At 33.6% G+C, this 18,683-nt stretch overlaps 1 protein-coding gene and 1 non-coding gene across 2 annotated transcripts; both read right to left on the reverse strand.

Annotated features, from left to right (window-relative positions):
- Nucleotides 1–2,839: 2,839 nt before the first annotated feature.
- LOC148782269 (small nucleolar RNA SNORD14) lies at nucleotides 2,840–2,964 on the reverse strand. The gene has a single exon (XR_016055144.1). It is a non-coding gene; the product is annotated as a small nucleolar RNA SNORD14 (small nucleolar RNA).
- A 6,104-nt stretch (nucleotides 2,965–9,068) lies between these two features.
- On the reverse strand, nucleotides 9,069–17,645 carry LOC18425554 (ABC transporter G family member 1). Its single transcript, XM_088864896.1, has 6 exons — nucleotides 16,948–17,645; nucleotides 13,714–13,793; nucleotides 12,373–12,924; nucleotides 10,946–11,140; nucleotides 10,633–10,719; nucleotides 9,069–9,975 (listed from the first exon to the last, which is right to left on the reverse strand). The coding sequence occupies exons 1-6, from the start codon at nucleotides 17,582–17,584 to the stop codon at nucleotides 9,373–9,375; spliced, it is 2,154 nt and encodes a 717-aa protein (XP_088721022.1). The 5' UTR covers nucleotides 17,585–17,645; the 3' UTR covers nucleotides 9,069–9,372.
- Between the last annotated feature and the right edge of the window lie 1,038 nt (nucleotides 17,646–18,683).

The following is an 18,683-nucleotide window of genomic DNA, read 5'->3' on the forward strand; positions in this document are numbered from 1 at the left end:
TGATACACTTCAAAAGCTTTATTGTTACTTTCCCTCCCTACTTCCCACAAAATAGCTGCTTGAGAAATAACCCGCCACCTGTAAGTAAACCTAATCCCTCTTGGCCATTGTTTCTTCACGATCCTCGAGGTTTTTAGCACTAGTGTTTTCAGAACTAAATTGGACATGCAACTGATTATAGGCCAATCCAAACTAATCAAAGCAATGAGAAGGAAAATTGTTTCATGCGGGCTGGACTGCATTTCTACATATGCGGTTCAGAAAGTGTGAAGTATCTATTTTAAAGATGGATGCAAGTGGGTGTTCCATCTAAAAACAATGAAAACTAACAATCCAAAAGTTTTCTTACTAAAATTATTTTTAATTTTTAATATTTAATTTTTAATATTTAATTTTAATTTTAATTTTTTCATATTCATGATCTCATGTTACAGATTACATGTTCTTAAAATTATGCCTTAAAATCCATTTCAAAAATAGATTTCTACCTATGCAAGCTTGGCCGCATAAAAACCGGGACCATGAGAAATTACTCCATTCACATCACAAACCAGTTTTAGCCAATCCTTTTGACTGAAATATGAAATTTTGTGATTGGCCTGTGTGAATTGTATTGCTCCTCCCTTATTTTCCTCCTATAGTGGTTCCTACCTTTGCATAAAATAAAACAAAAAAGAAGCTAGAAGAGGTGAAAATAAATTAGATGGTTGCACACAGTGATCTTCTTGTAGTATAGGTATATGGTTTCACATAAGAAGTTAGTACATAATTCTGATCTCCTTATAGTATAGGTATATAGTTTCATATAAGATGTTTGTAAATAATTGTTATCTCCTGGTAATATAGGTATATGGTTTCATTGAATGCATCGCTTCTTTTTAACTGGTTACGTTATTGAGAGTTTGTTTGAACTAATTTTTTAATATATTTCCTACACTGTTTCCTGCCTCTCCTTTGATATCGTATATGCGGAGATAATATGGAGGTATATGAGGTAATTATTTAAATGGTGTGGTGGTTCCTGATGGGTTACAACCTCAAAATTAAAGCGACGTCTGAATTTTATTACATAATTTTGGTATAAAAAATTATTCACTGTATGCATAATTTTGGTATATTGAATTAAAAAATTTTAAACTTTACACTTAAAAATAATTATAAAACACCTAGATATATAAATATATAAAAATCTTAAAAATGAAATGTGCTACAAAATGCACTATTTATTTTATTTTATTTATATTCATGCATCTCAATGTCAAATCTCAATATCAAGACGATCAATTAGAAGATTTTTGAACATGCTAAACAACATTTTGAGATGGATTTTTAAGGTGCACCTTTAATTCTACATTTTTTTGAGATGGATTTTTAAGGTGCACCTTTAATTCTACATTTTAAGATTGCAACCTTTCATAAACTTTTTCATTGTTTAAATGATCTTTTACATATTTAATTTTGTATTAATTGCTAGATAAATTTAACTGGGACCAAGAGTTTTATTATCATCAACCTCCAAAACAAAAACTGATTTAATTTTTACAAATAATTTGTAGAGAACCAACTCTCATTGGAAGAGATTTTTGATGAGAGAAATTTGTTGGAGGTTTGTTTCCAAACAAAGTTTATTGTTTTATACGAATTGGAAACTGATTTTTGGAGTGAGACAAACTTATTAATATCAATGTTTAACTGCATTATACCGATTGGAATACTGTATTTTTCTTTGTGATTTTGTATGCGACGAAACAACTCAAGAACGTTTATTTCTAATCTCGCCACACTTATAGTCAACCGCAACCCAAAATAACCACCATGAATAATAATCATTTTCAATGTATATAATATGATCTCATTCCATCTACCAAAGTAATGTAATTTTTAATAATTTGAAGACCACGCTTTACACTGCCTTCCTACTTTCATCTGTTGAAAATTTTCCCTTCGCCGGAAAAATTTGAGATTTTCAAGAACATAGATTTATTTTTTATTGCACTAAACAAGAAAGCGCAATTGTTTTTTGGGGAAATTATAATCCCCCCCGGAAACTAAACTTTCGTGAAAATCGAAAGCTCTGATACATTCCAAAGCATGGCCAAGTTAATATACTTTTGAGAAATTAGAAACAAACAAAAAAGGCCCCAATAAAAGAGAGAGCTCCCTTATATGGATAACTCAGTTATAAGGCCCGAAACAATTAAAAGTAAAGCCTAGAAAATCAAATTAAAACTTAGAAGAGGTTATTTTGATGCCAAAAACATTGATAATCTCAAAAGAAAAAATATTTTAAATCTTGGTAAACGTTGTAAAACATTTTGTGGACCATCGGTTTCCAAGATGTTCATCGGTTTAAGCAGAACTTCTTTTTTAAGCAGAACTTCCTTTTTAAGCAGAAATTTTATAATTAGAGATGTTGAACATAAATTTTCCTGCCATCAGCTCAAAATGCGATTGAAAAAAATCAATTTAAACATGAAAAAAATACATATTAAAAGTCCAAATACATCCAGGAATCACAGAGAGGAATACTTGCTCAAAAACGAGTATCACAACCAGCAAAAAAATTCTAAACTGTTAAAACTGTAAATAAGAATTCATAAAAATCTTAAAAATGTCAAAAGAGCAAAGAAGAATTCATAGAGAGATCGAGAGAGAATAAGCAAGAATAAGATAACAAAAATTAACCAAAAGAGACAATTAAATAGACGGAGAAGAAGATCTGTGAGAGAGAGAGAGAGAGAGAGAGAGAGAGAGAGAGAGAGAGAGAGAATGAAGACATAACTTCTAGAAAAGCACAGACTTTAAAGAAAGACAGGAGTAGGACTGAATTTTGTGAGAGTGTCTCAGACATCCAAGGAAGAGTTAGGCAGCATTAGCTCTCAAGCCTGGCGGGGCGAAAGCTCTTAGGCGGCCACTGCGAATGTTTTTCTGAGAAACAAGCCTTTCCTTTTATCATCATTGACACACCCATTCATCCAATATACACATCTTCACATGAAGATCACATCAAAACCATTACAGAGTTATCAAAGACCTTGACTTAAAAAGCCCAACAGATCAGAGAAACAAACCCTAAAATTTGAAAAAAATAGAAATAAGAAAAATTGAAGTATACATCTTCCGTCTTATGAAAGACCTACATCACAGAGAGAAACTTTTAGTAAGATAAAATGAAATCCTTAAAGCAGATCAGAGAAACCCATTTATGGAGGAGGAAACCCAAACCCCAATCCAATACCTCATGAACCCTTAGAAAGTACAAAATAGCTATCTATAAAACCCTAAGAAAGTACAACACAGCACTCGGATTTCTCTGTGCAAAGCGCTGAGAGAAACCCCAAGAAAAAACCCTCGGACACTGGTTTTTGGGAGAGAGGAGAGGCATTATATAGAAGTTGTTTGGTACCCAAAACCCTAATGGAAGCTTCTAGGTATTGGATCTCTTCGCGAGCCTTGGGCCGTCCATTTCCAGTAATCAGAACGGCTGAGATTTAGTTAACGTTTGGAAGGCTAAACTTAAGGCGTAACTAGACCCAAGATTTTCGGGATTTCCCGGTGAGCTCTCTCCTCAAATTGGAAGGAAGAGCATGTAATCCACGTCATCCATCTCAAAAATATATCGGTTAAGAGGCCCCATTTAATATATATAGAGGCCTCGTGGCATAAAAACCAGTTCTATTATTTAAATTAAGTAGATCTATTAACATATGAAAATCTAAAAAATAGATAGTGTAAATAATGTTTTTGAAAGATGTACTATTTTTTTAGACTTAAAAATTTTTATTTATTTATTTTTCATATTCATACATGTTGCAATATGTATTATTTTTGGGACTTAAAAACATTATTTGCATATCATATTCATACATCTGGATGTGGAGATGATTAATTATACAGTTTTTAGCTTAAAAACAATTTTTTACCATGGATTTCTTAGGTGCATATAAACTTTTTTCTTTTAAAAATGGGAAAAGTTTGTATAAGGTGTCAACTTTTTATTATAGAAGTGAAATACGTTGGGAAGGGGCTAAGGTCGCAATGGTAGCACCCCATACCCTAGTCAGCACATTGTAGTTTACATTCCCACCATTAACACCATCCCACTAACATCTTCAAAAAGCCAACTCCTAATCTACTTGAAAAGAAGGGTAAGGGGCTCGTCTTCCCCATTGAATTACCCGAAAAAAAGAAGAAGAAGTGAGATACACCTAAACAAACCCATTGAAAGGTTCATTATGTTATCATCCCGACATCGAGATATATAGATGTAAAAAACAAAAAAAGTTATTTCAAGGTTGGTTTGAAGTTGGAAAGGTTTTTAACTGAACATCTCGACATCGAGATGTATGTTGAAAAAACAAAAATAAATAAATTTCAAGTCCCAAAAATAGTGCATCTTGCAACACAATATCTGAATCGTCTATTTTAAAGATTTTCATGTGTTTATAGATCTACTTGAATTAAACTATTTTTTGGGTCCAAAATTTAGAATTAGAAATGATAATAGATTATTAAGGTATCCTAAGAATTTTCGGCACCCAAATTATATCTTATACTAAAATTTGGTATTGCAGCTTATTTTGATTTTTTAAAGTTGCAATCTTATACAAACCACACCCTTAAAAATATTACAATGCTTATTCTTTATTAAATTTTTTTACCATTTCATATTTTTTGAGTCCACATACTCATGTAGAAATGCGGTCCTCTTAATAATTTATTGTCCAAAATTTAACAATTATAAATAAAAATAGATTATTAAGCTATCTTAAGAATTTTCGGTACCCAAATTATATCTTATACTAAAATTTGGTGTTGCACCTTACTTTGATTATTTAAGGTTGCAACCTTGTACAAACCACACCCTTAAAAATATTGTATTGCTTATTCTTTACTCTCTTTTTTACCATTTTATATTCTTTGAGTCCACAAACTCATGTAGAAATGTGGTCCCCTTAATAATTTAATTTTAAAATAGAATTTGATCCTAATTTTGAGGGAGTATATAATATTTAACATGGAGATTATTAGCCTATAAAAATAAATATTTTATAAAACTAGAAATGATATTTTTTGAAAAAAATATTTGAATTTTACTTTTTCTTTGGAGGACTATTATTTATGTGACCCGATTTTGGTAGACAGTGTAGATCTCCAAGTCCGTATAGTAACATGTGGGGGCTTGGACGCACCAAACAATTTTCCTGACATTGAGGGTATTTTAGTTCTTGGATTATTTCTTAGGGAAAGTCTTAAGTGTAACCCTACCCACATATAAAATATATGTGATCTCTGCTCTCAATTGTAAGATTTGAGAAGATGGCTGGAATACCTTTAGTCACAATGTCATAAGTTGGCTCTTGAGTGTCAGATCTTGATTTGACGTCTTAAAGTATTTTATTTGTAATATTTTTATTCTATAAATCATTTTGCAGCGAAATTTGGGGCACATATATATCTGACAGGGATGAACATGATAAAAATAAATTAAAAAATATTTTCCTAGATAATTGTCACACCCCAAGAATTTACAATACTGATATTCCTGAGATGTGGCAGTCAAAACATATATATACATCTCTTTTTAGGACAAATTTACAATGACAAATTTTTAAAAAGTACCAAAAGAAAGTTTAAGCACAACTTCAATATCTTCCCAAAGTTGATCCTGACGAGCACTCAAATGAAACCGCAATTATCCTAAAAAATGTTTATCATAGTTTGATGAGTTTGGCTACCCAGTAAGTGATCATCATAATCCTAAAAATAATCATGATTGAAAGATATCAATATTTTCCAAAGTGAGATCTATTAACAGAAATGTATCAACAGTTTCACTTTCAATAAATGCATAATTAAGTATAATCCAAGTAATTGAAATGCTTATAACACTTTTAACGGCAGTGCATAATTCAAAGGATTTCACAAAATACCCTACTGGCGTCCCAAGTAGGTCACCTATATACCCCATCAGCGTCTTGATGGGTCCACTTAATCCCTATCGGCGTCCCAGATAGGTCCACTTAATCCCTGCAGGTCCACTTATACCTCACCGGCGTAACGGATGAGTCCATTTAATCCCTACCGACGTCCTAGATAGGTCCACTTATACCTCACCGGCGAACCGGATGAGTCCACTTGCATACTTAAATTATTTCTAAATCTCTTTAAACATTCGAAAGCAGCAATATTATGTACTCAACATATCACTGAAATCATTAATATGAATTTCACTTAAACCATTAATAACAGTCACGCTCTATAACATTTCAAAAATAACCAATCAAATATTTTGGGCTCAAATTTAGAAAGGTAGCAGTTTGTAAAGGCATTCTAGCATAATTGCCAATTTAATATGTATAGAAAAACTCTTATAGAAATTCAAGAATACGAAATTATCACAATTTATGGGATATCAATCCACAAATAAACATTTCACAACAATACTATAATCAATTGCAAAAATGTCAATTTTTAAATATTAAGGCAGTCATTTGCGCATGAATTTTACAATGTCTAAATATTCAAAACAGTAGAAAGAAATATCACAATTTTACTAAAAGTAGAAATATCACATTTATTTCTAACAATAGACAAGAAAAATAAATAAATTTATTTTTCATAATTTACAGCATTCAAAATTTCTAACATAGATAAAATATCACAATTTTTATTAAATAGATTATTTTTCAGGAAGATGATGTCACTTACTCACAAATATTTGAGAGGGGGCTTCCAATAAAAATTCAGCTCGAGAGAGGAGTTCACTGTGTTTCGACCAGAGAAAAAATCTCAAAAGTTTTCTAAGGTAGGAGTCTTCACCTCTCTGAATTTAAATTCTACTAACATATTATTTTATTCTTTTATTACGATACAGGTGTGAGCGTTAGTTTACGCTTTAAACACCTCAAGCTTTTATTACGTTACAGGTGTGAGCGTTAGTTTACGCTTTAAACACCTAAAGCCCACGTCCTTTAGTGGACGTGGCAAGAGCAAGGAAACACAAAGCTTTTAAACGAAAAGCTTTGAAAAGTAGCAATGGTCCCTAAACACCATCATGTTCAAACGAATCATCATGTATTAAAAGATTATTATTATTATTTTTTTTTTTGAAAGTTTAGGATTGTTACAATAAAACAATACTAGAATACCCTTAAAACTTTAGAGGCATTCTGGTTATTTATTCTCCACATAAATATTTTTTTGCTAGGTGCCCAATAAGAAGATGGGATACCTTAGTAGAATAAATATTTTTTTATTTTTTGCTAAGTGCCCAATAAGAAGATGGGATACCTCAAATTTAACTTGATTTTTTTAATTAAAAATCAAATAATGTTTTGGTGTGACATTGTAGTATGAGCAATCCTAACAATCTATTCAAATTGAACAGCTGAGAAGTGGGATCACATGAAATCTATATGTGGGTGGGTCATGTAGAATGCTTTCCATATATACCTCTTCCAAAGAGAGGGGTAGGTTAATAATATTAGTTCGGGAGCTGTCGGTGTCACTCTTTCGCCACTGAACATTTTGTTAGATGTTATATGCATCTTTAAAAAAACAAATAAATAGACATTATTGAATTACTGGGTTCAACAAAAAAAAGGTCATTACCTTCATAATACAATTACAAAGTATATGGATCATCGACCTCATGTTTCTTATTGAATTCCATGGATGGGCTCTTCTAAGTTCAAAAAAGCCATAGGGAAGGGAACACCTATGGAAAGCCACTACGTTGCGATAAGAGAAATTTACAGAAAATCTGTTTCTATTTTTGGAAATTTGAAAATAGTCATGTATATCCTATAATTTAAACTAAAATCTTACGTTTTTATCTAATAATGTATTTCAATTCTATATTTTATATTTTATATTTTACACCAAAGTCTAACTTTTTTTTTGTAGTGAATAATGTATTTTAATTCTATCTTATTTTCAATACATTGATTAAGTTCAAATTTTAAGTATCCATGCTTCTTATCTTAATACACTTGTAAAACATTATTAAAAATATATTTCAATGACAAAAATACCCCTATAAATTTCAAAATTTTTGTATATTTTGTTTATTATTATTATTTTATTTTATTTTTATTTTGTTTATATTGTGAGATGGTGATAGAGAAGTTTCTATAAGGCCTAGGTATTATGAAAACAAGATAAGCCACACCTAAAATCCTCATCTAGAAAGTACTTTTGGCAGCATAAATCTCCATGCTGTATCTAAAATCAATTTTCAACCTCGATAATGAAATTTGAAACTCAAAAAATGATAAACATATTGAGAATCTATGAACACTTGCTTTTAGGGGAAAATGGATGGCCTAGATAATTTGTTACAATATACATTATTTTTAGAGCTTAAAATCCTAATTTTTTCCCAACCATAACGTTCAAGCTGAAATGATCGATGTAAATATTTTCCAATACTTGAATCGCAATTTCCAATATTTTGATAGGGCTGCAGCCTTATCAAACCAATTTCCAATATTGATTCCCCAAATTTGAGCTATATTAAATAAAATAAAAGTTAAAACACAATTCACACTCTCAAAAAGTGAGACTATAAAATATACATGTCGATTTTTAAATTTTGATAATTATAAATTTTGCTTGAGTGATGCCTAAATTGCGATCAATCCTATATTTCATGAGCTCATTGAGAGAGAGCAAGGAAGTACAATAATAATACGTAACACTTTTTTTTTCTTTTGGGAATACATATATAAATTTTTTTTTTTGATAAGTCAGTGGGGGAGAAATCCTCATCCCAAAATTTTCATTAATAATAGAATACATACACATAATTACTATACAATAAATAAATGGCAATGGAAAAACATATACAATGACCCTAGCCTAACATGTACATTAACATCATTTCAAGTAACAGATGATCTCTCCCCACCATGAAGGGAACTGCATCATATTTGATAATTTCGAGGGTTATCCAACCTCATAGTAATAAGTGTACCAATACGTGTACTGTATATTTACCCTGGAGATCCAACTTCCATGTTCCTACAAAATCAACTTGTTTCATTTGTCAAACGGACAAAAAGATAGGAAGAAAACTTGTATCTTCGCTATTATCAATGCGTAGATACAAAATCAGTAGTAATTTTGCAACAAATTAATTTGTACAGTAAGAAACAAATTCTATTCTAGGAGAAAAGGGCATTTCTTTCTACTCTTGTGCCGCTTGCTAGCAAGGCCTAGCTAAAAAAGCCAAAAAAGCCCTTACATATTGGAGTATGGCCACAAAGGCCTCACGACTGCCATTTACTTCATGGTCTCTTTTTCTATTATTTTAAAATATATTTAATAATATTATTTACTTTATGCTATTTTCAATAAGTTACTTTTCAACTATTTTTTCTTCATCACATTCTCACTAAACTTAATTATGCCCAAGAACATGAGCCTATATAAAACCACCATGCCCAACAATATGGCCAAGTCCACCCACTTGGAGTACCCCATCTCCACTTGCCATGTCTCTGAAAAAATCTTCTCTCCTGTTATGGTGGGTGACCCTCCTACTAAGCCATTAGGGAAAGTAAGACCCTCAAACTCATTCTTGTAAAAACCTTGGTTAGCATACTTATGGAATGCGATGTAGTACATTGGGTACTTCCAAAACGGCTTAGGCAAGTCGTTAGGCAGTCGGAAAAAGCCACCGTTCAGCATCATGACACCTTGGATACCGGCACCGGTGATGATGCCCATGAGGAAGTCGGGGATGAGGCTCGCAACAATCATCATGAGGCTCTCTACAAGCATCATGCACACAAAGAGGACTAGAGCAAAGTAGATGAAGTACTCGGCTCCATCTTGAAGACGAGCCAAGTAGTAGGCGATGGCTCCCGGGATTAGAGAGATGAGGAGGAGGTAGGGGGTGGAAGAGATGGTGTTTCCAATCTCATAGGCGCCCACGCTGTAGTGCCCGTTTAGTCTCTCACGTCCGAAGATCTGTGACCATGAGGATCAATCCATGTGAGAGAGGCAGAGAGAGAGCGAGAGTCTCTAGTCATTTGCATCTTGGATTATTAGGTGAGATGTTTTGACCCCTCGATGTAATTTTTTCGTTTTCTTCTAATCTTTAAGCTTTTTATATGGAAAATTTTTATATAGAGCCGAGGCTCTAAACAATCAAATTAGAGTCGACCTAAAACTTTTTGAGGTTGTTTTGATGCCCAAATATCCTTAAATTGATCATCTCGATATCAAGATTCATAGACATGAGAGAAAATTGGATTTCAAGTTTTAGAAATAGTGTATCTTGTAATGCATTTTTGGACCGTCAATTCTCAAGTTTTCATAGATATGCTTGATCTACAGTGTTTTTCAAACTTTGAATTTTATTACTAAAGATGAAAATATATTTTAAGGCTATCATAAAGATTTCCAGTATTTAAACTACCTTTCTCGATACTATTTGAAGGTGCGCTTTACTTTGATTGTTTAGAGCCTCAGCTCTATACAAATTGCACCCTTTTTATATAGGTTCATGGTTCCGTACTCTTGATTCTTTTTTCTTTAGTATTCTAATTGAGTCATCAAATTTTTTTTTATTGTTGCTGTAAAAAGGAAAATAAATATATGGAAAGATAGTAATGAAAAAACGACCTTCATGTCCTCCACAAAGGAAGGGAAGCCTCCAATCGCCATGAACGTCAAAAATGCTGCCACAAACATGAGCATGGAGCCTCTCGCCTAAAATATTTGTCAATACAAAACACACGAGAACCATGATATTTAGAAGGTAGAAAGCATAGGTTGTTCAACTTTTGATTGAAGTTGAATGGACTCAAGGTAAAGGCGATCAGGTGCCACAACATGACATTTTGAGTTCCATTTTTACCACAAGTAAAGCTGTTCCCCACTGATCTACCCTAAAAAGCAAAAAAAACTTTTAATTGAAGCACAATGTCACACTAACCTGAATGGAGCCAAAGTTGTGGCCAATGTCAAAGAAGATGGTGCCTACACACACGCACAACGCAATGTAGATTCCTAGGCGCAACCAATAATATCCCAAATCCCTATACATGTTCACAAAAGATCTTCTTGTCAAGACTGATGCTTGTGTAAAGAAGCTTGCTTGGCTTCCTTTCTTTGTCAATGCTTCTCCCTCCTATAACAAATCTTTCAAAGAGTTAGACATACACACATATGGAGAGAGAGAGATTGAGAGAGAGAGAGGTCTTACACCTTTGGATATATCAGCTACACGAGCAAGGACTTGTTTGGCCATGTTGGATGACTTGTAAGACTTGACTAAGATATCAATGGCCGCATAAGCTTTTATGGCCTTGGCCTCGGGACCTTGTTCAATATCCTAAGGAAATTGACTACTTCTTAGTGACAAGCAACAACCTTGGATCAACAAACACCAGCCCAAATCCAAGAATTGCAAGCCTAGGAGTGCTTGAAAAAGTATTAGGCTTGACTTGGGCCATCATACAAATATATATGATATATATTCTCCAGCATGGCATAACTCGGCCCATTGGCCAGTGCACTTTACTTTTTAGAAAAATATCAATAAAAGTGTCAAAACCCATTGCAATGTAGCTAAAAGAATAAAAAGATTACAAATTACACTTAATATAAATGGATATATTAATCGGGTACTTAAAGAAATTGTGGAAACTTTCTCTTCCAACTTGCCCCAATTCGATATTAGGAAGCCATAACAATTAAGGGTGCTTTGGTAATTTTTGTCCCAAATAAGCCTTAACTAAAGGATGTGGTTTGTATAGAGCCTAGGCTCTAAACAATAAAATTAAAGCCTACTTTCAAATAGTATCGAGAAAATCTTTGTGAAAGCTATAAAATATATTTTCATATTTACTTATAAAGTTTCAAGTTTCAATTTATCTATGAAAACTTGAAAATCTTGAAAATTGACTGTCCAAAAATATGTTACAAAATACAATATTTTGAAAATCTTGAAAATTTTGATGTCGAGATGATCAAGTTGAAGATATTTGGGAATCAAAACAACCTCTTTTAGTAAATTTTTATAGGAAGGCTCAAATTTGATTGTTTAGAGCCTCGGCTCTGTATAAACTTTTCCCATAACTAAATGACACTTTTGAGGGTAAAATTACCAAAAACCTCCAATTTTTTTGGCTTGTCAATACTGATTGGGTGAAATTTGGATAGTTTTTAACATTTTCTTTGATGAAGTGCTTGATTGATAATGAAATTTAAAGGCATATCGCCAATTGTAATTTGTAATATTTTAACCCATTTAGTGATGTTGTAAAGGTTTCAACCCATTTTCCCTATTTTCTTGCCCAAACCCGGTCCAAAAGCCCACATAGACATGAGAGGGGGATAGATTGTGCATATTCCAATTACCTTATCAAAGTCAGAGTTGATGGTGCGGAGGAAGTGATCTGATGGGTTTCTCAGTGAAGGGCAAGGGAACCCACTCAGTGCAAAAAACTCACTGGCTGCAGTGGCCGGGCCAAAATACACAGTTTTCCCAGTGGAGAGGAGGCATAGTGTGCTGAAGAGGCCGAACACCTCAGCACTAGGCTGGTGTATCGATGCCACGATGGTTCGACCATCATGCGAAGCCAAACGTGCAATTCGAGTCATGACATGGTAAGATACTGCACTGTCGAGCCCACTAGTGGGCTCATCAAGAAAGAGAAGGCTAGGTCTCGTGAGGATCTCAATACAAACGCTCACCCTTCTCTTTTGGCCACCACTTAGTCCCTTAACGCCCCAACCCCCTATCCTTGTATGCATCGCATCTTGTAAACCCATCTCTCTGATGGTTTTCTCAGCCCTCTCTCTCTTTTGGGAGCTCGACATGGTGCTGGGCAACTGGAGCTTGGCTGAGTAGTACACCGCTTCCCATACCGTGAGGGTGGTCATGAGTGTATCATCCTGGGTCACATGGGCCTAGGTTCCAAAAGGCATATGAGGCTATATAGATTAGAAATTGAAAGTGAACGGTGCTGGATCGGTCCTTTGCATCTACGAAGAGGTTTATATAGAGGCGAGGCTCTAAACAATCAAATTAGAGCCCACCTAAAAAATTTCATTAGAAGAGGTTGTTTTGATGTCCAAACATCCTCAAATTGATCATCTCGACATCAAGATGCATGGACATGAGAAGCAACATAAATTTCAAGTTTCGGAAATAGTGCATCTTGTAATGCATTTTTGGATCTTCAATATTCAAGCTCTTCATGTTTTCACGGATTTGATCTATCCACACTATTTTTGAAGCTGTAAAATTTTTAATTAAAGACTAAAAAATATTTTAAGGCTATCACAAAGATTTCCAATATTGAAACCATATTTCTCGACACTATTTGAAGGTAGGCTTTACTTTGATTGTTTAAAGCCTCGGCTCTATACAAACCGCACCCTTACATTTAAGGTGCATGATGTATCCTACACCATAGGAACATGTATTGCGTTCTAAATGGTGAATAGTCGAGATTAACTCTATCCAATTGACTGCTCATCATCAAGAATTGTTGTTAATCTCTCAATGGATTTTGGATGTTCCCATGGTGTAGCACATACTATATGGAACTTTAGGAACCCTGTCCTTCTATTTAGGAACCATGTACCTTAGTATAGGGTCCAACGACTAAAATAAGAGGGCTCAACGACTAAATTAAGAGGGCTGATCCCAATGTAAAATCCAGAATTAATGCATCAAGTAAGGTATGTCCATACCGATGTTCCATATGCCAGGGCTTGTTTCCGACCATTGACAAGGATCTCCCCTGTTTGCTTTGTGTTAGAACTCACTCGGCCTACAAATCAAGCAATCCAAGTGTAGGACATCACAAGTGTCAGAATACAATGAACACTCATGAAAAATGAAAGGGCTGTGTGATCTAGCACAACATGTACAATCAAATTTTTTGCATTCTTTCTTTTGCAATACCGGCTGGATGACTTACATATGTCTAGAAAATATAACTTTAATTTACAAAAATAAAACCAAATACAACCTAGGATCTTCTCTTGCACACCATTGCAATTCTATGAAAAAAATATAGTTAAATTCATTATTTTTAACAAATATTTGTATTAGTAGGAATTTAGAAGAGATGCTATCCTTGTACAATAGAGTCTTAATGAACAAAGTTTATTTCCGTAAATATTAAATTTAAGTCCTCAAATTATAAGGAGTCCCTTAATTTTTATTTCCAATGCAATAAGGAATGCGACATTTTTTAATTTTTATAAAATTTAATTATTAACATTTTATTGTTAAACATAATTTATTCCAATTTAAATTATGAAATTTAAAAATAAAGTAATAATGTTAAAGCATCAAAGGCTATCTATTTTGATTGATAGCTGCTCGTGACTAAACACACTCATTTAAGGAAGGAACAAGTTTAGATGAGGTGTGAACATCAAACTATAGAGGTAAAGCGTACCATAAACATCCACTTCAAATTAATCATCCCGGCCACAGAATATAAGAATATACAAGAAAGATTTCAAGTCCTAGAATTAATGCAATGAACTATTTGGACCATTCATTTTCTAAAATTTAAAGTAATTTTAGATTAACTATATCTGCACTATTTTTGGAGCTTTAAATTCATAATTTAGAGAAATATAGATTTTCAAGCTACCATTGCTCGAGCAAATGGAGAAGTAAAAGTCTAATCCGAGATTGGAACCCTAATTATCGTATCAAATTGCATTGCCTGCCTTTTATAGGTAACTTCAAATAATCTGTATTTTTTTTTAAATAACATTTTGTTTTCTTTTGGATAAGTTGGGTTACTGAAATTAGGCTCCCCTAAAAATAGGGGCAGACCAGGTTGACAGCTTTATTACGCTTAAAAGGACGAGAAAACCCTAATGTTCCAAAAATTTTGTGCATCCAAACAAAGTATAAACAACCAAACATCTTTTTTGGTGGTATTAGAACTTCACTTTGATTAGAATGTTCCGTTTTGTTACGGCATGTTTGGTTGGTGCACGTTAAAATTGCCTTATACATATTTTTGTAAATAAATCTCATCATAAAATATTTTACTATAAAATGGTCCACTTTGCATAAAAATATAACCACATTTCAACCCATGGCAAGCATTTCTCTGGTTTTATTTAAATATAATATATAAATTACTAATATATATTTATTTTATGTTATGTTATATTATACTATATGTTTTATATTATTGATGTATATTAGTATTATATATAATAGATATTACCTCTATATCTATGTCTTCTCACATATTTTTGGATTTTGTTAAAACCCCATCGACAAATGCTATCCCCACTTGGACCAATACAACACCAAAAGTGCGTCAGAAAGGGTGGAGTTGAAGCTTATTTTTACATATCCAGTCCCTATACATTGGATTCAGAACTAATGGAATAGCTATATAATATATAAAGAGGAAAGTTTATATAGAGCTGAGGCTCTAAACTTTGAGCCTACCTCAAAAAGTTCACTAAAGAGGTTGTTTTGATGCTCAAATTTATTCAAATTGATCATCTTGACATCAAGATGCATGGACATGAGAAAACATGGATTTCAAGTTTTGCAAATAGTGTATTTTGTAATGCATTTCTGGACCGTCAATTTTCAAGATTTTCAAGTTTTCATAGATCAACCGATCTATACTTTTTTTGAAGCCTTGAACTTTATAAATAAATATGGAAATATATTTTCAGGCTATCACAAAGATTTCTAGTAGTGAAACCATATTTCTCGACATTATTTGAAAGTAGGCTCTAATTTGATTGTTTAGAGCCTATGCTCTATACAAACTGCACCCATAAAGTTATATACTATATTACATATATTTATATTATACTAAATTATATTATATAGATATATATTATATTTATATTGTATTACATATTATATCTAATATATTTAGTTTATTATATATAATATATAATATATTGTATTTTATTAATATTTAAATATTATTTGAATAAATATAACTATATATTTTAAGTTATAATATTTAAATAACACATGTATTTAAGTACTAAGAAAGTTATCAAACATATGAATTACCCAAAAAAAAAAAAACAAATTGCCAATTACATGTTAACAAACTTTGAGAAATGAAAGTTTACAAAAGTCTTTTTTTTTGCAAAGTGTTTACGTCTATAAATATTTTTTTTCAAAAAAACGTGCCCTTAGACCAAGCCCGGATCACAAGAGCCTACCTAGACCACTAAAGGCTTCTACCAAATAAAAAAATCAATCGGCCAAAATATTTTGCACTCCCCCTTGAGAGTATCTATTTACTATGGGTAAAACTCAATTTAGAAGCACTTTTAGGATTCCAAATTCCGGAGATGTAACCTTCTCAATCCATAAACCAACTTTACTAATTTTTTTTTTTATGAATCACAATCTCGATGTACTTAAACAACAATGCCTCAAGATTAAAAAGAGGCTGTTCATTTCTTGGAGGTTTAGATCGAAGTGTTAGAGAACTCAAAATCAAAATTCTCTTCCCAAAATAATGATAGGGGGTTCCTCAAATCTGAGATAAAAATCCTTTTAAGTCAGTCTTTTCCCCAAGGGATAAATTAATATGTGAACAATTGTTTCATGCGGGCTGGACTGCATTTCTATAATATGCGATCGATAGGTATAAAGTATCCCTCTTAAAGATGGATGCAAGCAGGTGATCCATCTAAACGGTCCAAATGTTTTTTTTTTAATATAATTATTATTTATAGTTTCAAAATATATTTATTTTCATATTCGTGATCTCCATGGTAAAAATTATATATTCGCTAATTATTAGGATTAAATTATATTTAAAATAAATATAATTTAATTGCCAAGCCCACATTTCTACATTTGCAGGCTTGGCCGCATGCTAACCACGTCCTTAATATATTCCCACATGAACATAGTGAACATGCTCAATAATAAAAAAATCTAAAGTTGAAAGAAAAGCCTCAAACCTGCAAGTGCATCGAGAAGGGTTGACTTTCCGCACCCTGACAGGCCCATGATAGCCAAGACCTCGCCTGGTTGGGCGCACCCATTGAGCCCCTTTAGAATTGTGCACGCACCCTCTGTCCCAAGAGCCGTGACCCACAGATCGGTCCATGTTAATGACAATTTGGACCCAATGGAGCCTACTGGATCGATATCGGGCAGAACAAACTTATGCTTGGTCCTACCCATCTCCACACTAGTCTCAGCAGTGTGTTTAGAGCAAATCTTGGCCGGTTGGAGAGCTGGTGAATTGAGGTGGAAGAAGCATTCGGTGGTGGTTGATGCATCCTCATCTGTGTCGGAGACATTTAGGCTGGGGTTTGGTTGGAATGGTTTGGGAGTGATTTCATCAAGGGAGATGTCGTCTTTGGATTCATGTTGGAAGGGATTTCGGCCGAGGAAAGGGTTTGGGGATTGTGTTGGGCTCGACCTCGGCGTCCATCGTGGGACATAAGGGGGTGAGGCCATCGAGATTGAGAGCAGCTTGAACAAGAATGTAGGGGAGAGAGAGAGAGAGAGAGAGAGAGATTGGGGAGGGGCGGACGGGGGCTGGGAAGACTGGCCTGAGGGGACGATGGTTTTAAACTCTTTTTGGTCCATTTAAAATGCGCGTGTAGAGGTATTTTGATCATTTTAATTTATCGAAAATATTTTTTGAATATTTTTTGCTAGTGCGATTTTAATAGAGGAATGAACATAAAAAATTTAGTGTCAAATTAGTCTATAGAAAAAACGAAAATCCACACATAGTACATCAAGCAATGAACTTAGGGGCCCTCTTGTGGAAAAAATGGCTCCTGCCATTGTTTCAAATGGCTCCTGCCTTTGCTTCAAAAGAAAATTTAATGGCCTCAATCATCAATGCAAACAGTTGCCTCTCTCTCTCTCCAATGACTTGGAGATGCAGTTGTCTGTCTCTTGACATGGAGATGACCCACACATCTTTCTCTTTCTTAGATGGTTTTAAGAGGACCTGACTTTCTACATTTTTCATGGAAATTTTTTTAATGAATAACATCAATGCATTGTGCCTATCTTCATGTATAGAAACTCCATCTTTCGACAAGATTTAGAGGTGTGCCATCTTGGATTATTTACGATGGAAACCTCAAGGAAATACTCTCTAATTCCCCGAAACTAGTTTTTGGGTCCACAAGTAAATTTTGCCTCCCCTATAGAAGGGACTCGCGAGGAGGGCTTGTAGCAAGCATTTCATCAGTGCTTGTTTAGTCAATGGAAGCACCATGGAAGCTAGAAAAGGAGCCCTTCTTCCCCACCCTCTGCGTCTTATCCCAATATTTCCATTCACTGCTGTCATGTGCTTTTTCGATTTCTCCATGGCCTTAGAGGGCTCCGCATTTTGTAGAAAAAATGAAATAGTGGCCCTCTTGGATTTCAATGCTTCTAATTCCAACCCAAATGCTACATTGAAGGTCCAAATGGATTCCTGGAAGGGGTTGAATTGTTGTGATTGGGAAGCAGTGGAGTGCCACACTTCCTCTTGTAGTGGTTCCTACCTTTATGTTATTTTGGGATGGGTTGACGCAATAATATAAATCCAAATATTAAAAATGGGTTGATCTGATGATGACGACTTCATTTTATAATATAATTTTAATATTTTTTCTATAAATCCCAATCACATGAAATTTGAAATATCCATTCTTCTCATCAAGGCACATCTAATAAAAGTTCTACA

The sequence above is a fragment of the Amborella trichopoda genome, chromosome 4 (assembly GCF_054954075.1).
Source record: "Amborella trichopoda isolate Santa Cruz 75 chromosome 4, AtrichopodaSantaCruz75HAP2 v2.0, whole genome shotgun sequence".
Lineage (NCBI taxonomy): Eukaryota > Viridiplantae > Streptophyta > Magnoliopsida > Amborellales > Amborellaceae > Amborella > Amborella trichopoda.